This window comes from Podarcis melisellensis (genome assembly GCF_964234715.1).
Source record: "Podarcis melisellensis genome assembly, chromosome: 2".
In the NCBI taxonomy this organism is placed as follows: Eukaryota; Metazoa; Chordata; class Lepidosauria; order Squamata; family Lacertidae; genus Podarcis; species Podarcis melisellensis.
This window is the reverse complement of record NC_138529.1, coordinates 23,560,322-23,566,321: the sequence shown is the minus strand read 5'-3', so window position 1 is coordinate 23,566,321 and position 6,000 is coordinate 23,560,322. Positions and strand designations below refer to the sequence as shown.

General features: G+C 50.2%; 1 protein-coding gene across 1 annotated transcript in view; it reads left to right on the top strand.

Annotated features, from left to right (window-relative positions):
* Window positions 1-3,041: 3,041 nt before the first annotated feature.
* Window positions 3,042-6,000, top strand: part of FAM20A (FAM20A golgi associated secretory pathway pseudokinase) — a 44,781-nt gene continuing 41,822 nt past the window's right edge. Inside the window, exon 1 of the mRNA XM_081899749.1 lies at window positions 3,042-3,406. Within this exon, the coding sequence (XP_081755875.1) occupies window positions 3,057-3,406 (350 nt within the window). The 5' untranslated portion in view covers window positions 3,042-3,056. The remainder of the gene's footprint in view (window positions 3,407-6,000) is intronic.

Below are 6,000 nucleotides of genomic sequence, written 5' to 3'. Positions count from 1 at the left end.
CTGATCTGGCTCCTGAAATCTCTCTATTTATTTTTTTTATAAAAAAAAACCCAGATAAAACAATAAAACTGAGAAAAATTCACAACCATACTTTTAAAACATGCAAAAGTTTTAAATAGTAAGGGAGAGTACAATTTTATTCTACCACTCAACTCCAGCTTACTTTACTCTGGGTTAGGAGAGGGGGGGGAGGAGCAAATATGCTTTGCCCATTGTTAGTAACATGGTTATATATACCTGACGACGCCCACATGTAGCTTCTGTTAGGTTACCTAAGAAAATGGAAATAGCTCCGAGAAGGGGAAGGGTGTGTGAAACAGTCCTCCTGAGGAATGAAGACAGGAAATGAATTTTAAAGTGGCTTGTGCAAGTGCTGCTTTTTGCAGGACAAAAAAATAAAAATAAAATTCCGGAATCTGGAGGCAGAATATAGGCAGATGCCTTGTACCATGGTGGACGAGCTAGTGCAGTCTCCTCTGGCTGTCAGGGTCTCAGGAAAATGTTGTCATTGTGTACTACAATGTGGCACATTTGGATTTCTGAGCGAGTGATGTGGGCGTCATCTCGTCTTGCCACTTCTCTCCCTCCCCCCCCCCCCGCCCATTTATTTTATTTAATAAAAGATGCATTCTTTGCAGAAATGTCTAAGTGGCTAGCATCCCTCCTCCCTCAAGAGGTAGAAAGAAAGGGTGTGTGCACACACATCAGTTTTTGAAGGGATTTGAGCAGTAAACAGCCTCAGTCCAATATACCTGAAGGAGCGTCTCCACCTCCATCGATCTGCCCGGACACTGAGGTCCAGTGCCAAGGGCCTTCTGGCGGTTCTCTCGCTGCGAGAAGCCAAGTTACAGGGAACCAGGCAGAGGACCTTCTCAGTAGTGGCACCTGCCCTGTGGAACACCCTCCCACCAGATGTCAAAGAGAAAAATAACTACCAAACTTGTAGAAGACATCTGAAGGCAGCCCTGTTTAGGGCAGCTTTTAATGTTTAATAGGTTATTGTATTTTAGTGTTTTGTTGGAAGCCACCCAGAGTGGCTGGGGAAACCCAGCCAGACAGGCAGGGTATAATTAATAAATTATTATTATTAATTATTATTATTATTATTATATATCCTATCCAGAAGTGTTATCTTGAGCCTTGAAAAGCACATAGAACCGAGTATTACTCATTCAATTTCCTCCTTCAGTTTTATGCACTGTCCTCTTCACCGCCTCATGACCAAGAGGGCAGGGAGTGAGCAGGCTCAGAAGCTTTGTGGGCACCAGAGGAAGACCTCAAGGGCACCGTTCTGCCCATGGGCACCCTGTTGGCAGCCCTTGCGCTATTTGGAGAGACAGAGAAAGTGGAGATGCCGGAGACTGGACCATCAAGCCTTCCCAAATAAGTGCTTAAACCATGGGTTAGGCAAACTAAGGCCCAGGGGCCGGATCCAGCCCAATCGCCTTAAAAATCCGGCCCACAGATGGTCCAGGAATCAGCGTGTTTTTACATGAGTAGAATGTGCCCTTTTATTTAAAATGCATCTCTGGGTTATTTGTGGGGCATAGGAATTCGTTCATTTTTATTTTTATTTTCAAAATATAGTCCAGCCCTCCACAAGGTCTGAGGGACAGTGGAACGGCCCCCTGCTGAAAAAGTTTGTTGACCCCTGGCTGAAACTTACAAATATTTGTTTACATGTAAGAGGGAGTATGCAAGGAAAAATGCTGGTGAAAACAATGGGTTCTTCAGCCCTATTTCACTGTACGGTCAGCCAGCCCTCAACACCATTTTGGTGTTGTTTTAGGCAGTTGCAAAAACTTAACCTGAACCACTTGTTAAGAAGCTGCTTCTCTCTGGCGGCACCATCTTAACTTTCCTGAAGCTGTGAAGCAATTCAGCTGATGGGTGGACTGCTTGCCTTTATAACCCAGATTTCCTCCAGGAAATTCAACATGGCATACATGCTTCTCTCCCTTTCCATATTTTCCTCACAACAACCCTGTGAGAAAGGTTAGGCTGACGGTCAGCTTCAGGGCCAAGTGAGGATTTGAACCTCCCAGGTCCTAGTTTCACACTCTACCCACTAGGCTGCACTGTCACCTAAGTTATTGATAAGAGTATGCCGTTGCCCATCCCATGCCAATGGAAAGGCTTACAAAGCCACTGGCAATAGCTGACGCGAACTTCCAAGAGCGCTGTGCACGTGGGAGAAAAATATTGTGTACCATCATGAGGACTAGAAGCTCGCTTGCTTTTTGGGGAAGAGCTATTGGGCATCGCCAAACGTGCGAGCGTGAGGAGGTGGGTGCGGAGGCAGGACTACACCTTCCGCCAGCCGTCGACGACGCTAGATCATTTCTGGCCACCCCGCAGGAATGTCCTCGCGTGTGGCTCCCTTCTCGGAAGGTGGATAAGCCTGTCTCTCCGCCGAGGGGCTGGGCGCTGCTGCTGCTTCAGGAGCCGAGAGCTTTCCTTCCCCCCGATGGATGCCGTGCGCGCCACTTCTGCTCCGTGCCCAGAAACTGTCTCAGGCTTGCCCAGGACATTTCGGCGGCGCTTCGGGGCTGGCGAAGAATGCAGGGAGGCAGCAGCGCAAGGCTGCGTCTGGAAGGGGATCTGCTGGCCTCTCCGGAGCAGCAGCAGCTGCTGCTTCTGAGCTAACCTCTCCCTGGGCAGGAGGAGGAGGAGGAAGAAGAAGAGGGGTAGGTCAGGTTAGTGGTGCCTGCTCCCCTCCCTCTCCTTCCCCTCCCGGAGCAAGATCCATCCTCCCCGAGGCTGCGCTGCGCTGCCTGCCTGCCTAGGCAGGGCAGAACTGGAGAGGCGCTTTGGCGAAGGCGCAGCCTCGCCGCTTTCCTGGAGAAGAGGGACCCTTGCGCTCTCCCCACCGCCTCACCTGCGCCTGCAGCTGTCGCGGGGCAGAGGTCTGGCTCCGGATCCAGGCTCCCCTGAGGCCACACACACACGCCCCTCGGGACTCGTCTCCAGGAAGCCCCTCGGCGCACCCGGAGAGGCGCCAAGAAGGTGCCACCACCCACGTCTCCAGGGCGCAGCGATCTCCTGCAGGGCTGGCCATGCTGGGGCTCCGGCGAGACCGGCTGCTCATCCTGCTGCTGCTGGGGGCGCTGCTGAGCGCCGATCTCTACTTCCACCTCTGGCCCCAAGTGCGTCGCCGCCTGGCCCGCGCCGGAGCGCACGGGCCGGGCTGCTCCTGCCCCGCCGAAGAAGCCACCGCCGCCTGGCCCCCTAGTACCGAGCCCTGGACGCGGCGGCCGGAGCAGCGCAGCACCCAGACGGCCGGCTCCAAGCTGCGGAGGCTCTTCTCGCACCCGCTCTACAGCGCCCCCGAGGGGCCGGCCGAGAAGCTGCTCAGCGGGCAGGAGGCGCTGCGCTACTACCGTCGCAAAGTGGCCCGCTGGAACAGGTGCGTAAGCCGGGCTGGACGGGGAGCAGACCTCCGGGGGGAGAGCCGGGTGGGGTGGGGGGCCCCGCCGCCGCGGATCCTCCCCCCGTTATCATCGCCTTTCTTTTCCCACCAGTGCCCGGAACTCCTAAGCAGCGCGTGTTAGTTTCGACAATAAGGACTAGAAACTTGCTGGTGTTGTTCAAAAGGGAAATGGAAAGGCCCTTCTCTCAGCCGGGGGTGGGTGAGGGGAATAAGAGTTCGTTGCAATGTCAGTTCCGGAAGATTGGGTTTTTATGGGTGTTTTTACTGTTTGAGAGTAAAATGTGCAACTTCTGGCTACAAAGAAGTGGCCTTCTTGAGCGCAGACCAGAAACTCCAATGGGCAAGAAGAGTTGCTGCTTCACCACTCCTTCTGTGTCTTCTAAATCCCACTGAACTCAGTGAAGGCATGCATTGGATCCAAGTTTGTATGTTTCCATCCTTCCGCTTTAGCCCTTTGCCTCTTTATTCTGGGTGAAATTGCTTTACGTATTGGCCTGCATAGCCCAACCCTGCTTTTTTAAAGAAAAGAAAAGAAAAAGAAAAGTTTCAGGCATAAAGGTCCACTATGTCAGTCTTGAAGCCCGATAACCTTTTCAGCTGATCCTCCTTATCTCCAGGCTGTGCAATGCTTCACCTGCTGATTTCTGCAGTCTGTGTTGCTGCTAAAGATATAGGGACAAGACAGATTGGCCTTTTTCTCATCAGTTGCCAACCTTACCACCACACTAAAAAAAAGAGACAGAGAAAAAATGCTAAGATTTGCTCTCCTGAATCCAACCTAAAGGTAAAGGTAAAGGGACCCCTGACCATTAGGTCCAGTCGTGACTGACTCTGGGGTTGCGGCGCTCATCTAGGCTGTGTTAAACACCATACATTTAAAGTGTATTTCCCACCACTCTCACCAAAGAATCCTGGGAGCTGTAGTTTGTGAAGGGTGCTGAGAATGATAGTTTGGGGGCAAACTACAGTTCCCGAGAATTATTGAAGGATATGTTTTAAATGTATGGTGTGTACACAGCCTAGGGCTCAAAGCAGATGCCAGGGTTCCCTGACCTTACAGCTGGACATTCTTGTATCTCATGCTCTCGGTGGGATGAGACTGCAACTTGCTACTTACTGAAGTAAGCCCCACTGAACAGCAACTGCGACTTTCTGAGCAGATATGTGCAAGAGGACTGCACATTGTGATTCTCGCCCATCAGTTGGGAGGTTGCTTATCTTCTCCCTGGCTGATGGAATAAATAATATGTGGCACTGAGTATGTTCACCAAACAGGCAAGGCCCCTCCGTAAGTTAAGCAAGGCTCGGTTCCTGAGGCTAAGAGGTTGTTTGTCTGGGTTGCGATGAGGATCTTAGTCACTACTGAAGTAGATCAAAACCAGTAGCTCAGGGCCAAGGCCCCACTTGCTGGAATATTTCGGGGTGATCAGAATTGCAAGAGGAGAAAGCTGCTTTTAAAAATGGACAGCACAGAATGTTCCATGATTGTAAGCAGAACATCTGTCCTCCGGCGTAGAGCAAGTTTGGTAACATGATCTTTTAAAATGTGACAATTTCTGTGCTCCTTTAACTCCTTGCAAGTGGTTGTGACAGAGCCAACGTGTTAAACAACTACATACATTGGTAGGATTGACAGAAAACTTGTAGTAAAAAATCTGAACTATGGATTGATGAAGGATTTATAAAAATAGAGCTGTGATAGAGATACAGAAGGGGAAATCGTTACATTGAGATCCACAGTTGGGAGGGGGGAGGGAACTCAGAAGAGATTATATGTTTATGTATTTAATTCATTTGTTTATGCAAAATGGAAAATGCAAAAATTAAAAAATTATATATATAAAAGAAGAGCCAAAATGTGTTCATTAGCATGAAGTGTAGTTAAGAAATAAACACTAAAGGGAGAAGGAAATGGGGGTGCAGTCCTATCTGAGAGAACCTGGCTCCTTGCTCATTGCAAATAATTTGCACCACCACTCTGCTATGGCTCTTCCCATTAAATTACGTAATTCATCATACGCCGCAGCTGTAATATTTGGTAACTCTTTGTATATTTGATTACAGCTGATTATCGAGGGTAAGCCACAGTTTTAAGTTTGTTTTATGTGAATTCTCCCTTCCTCAAATACAGTGGTATCTCGGGTTACATACGCTTCAGGTTACATACGCTTCAGGTTAGAGACTCTGCTAACCCAGAAATAGTACCTTGGGTTAAGAACTTTGCTTCAGGATGAGAACAGAAATCGTGCTCCGGCAGCGTGGCAGCAGCAAGAGGCCCCATTAGCTAAAGTAGTGCTTCAGGTTAAGAACAGTTTCAGGTTAAGAACGGACCTCCGGAACGAATTAAGTACTTAACCCGAGGTACCACTGTATTTCATGCAGTACTTGACCAGGAGCACTGGCGGAGGAAGAGGAGTGCGGTGGGAGCGCACCGCCCCCGGCAGCGCAATCCCAGTGGGGTGCCATCACGGCTCCCCCACCCCACCAGCGCGGGGCGCCACGCCCCCACAGGTGGTGTGCCACGTCCCCAGGACATGCACCAGCCTGCTCTCCACCTGCTCCCCACCCCC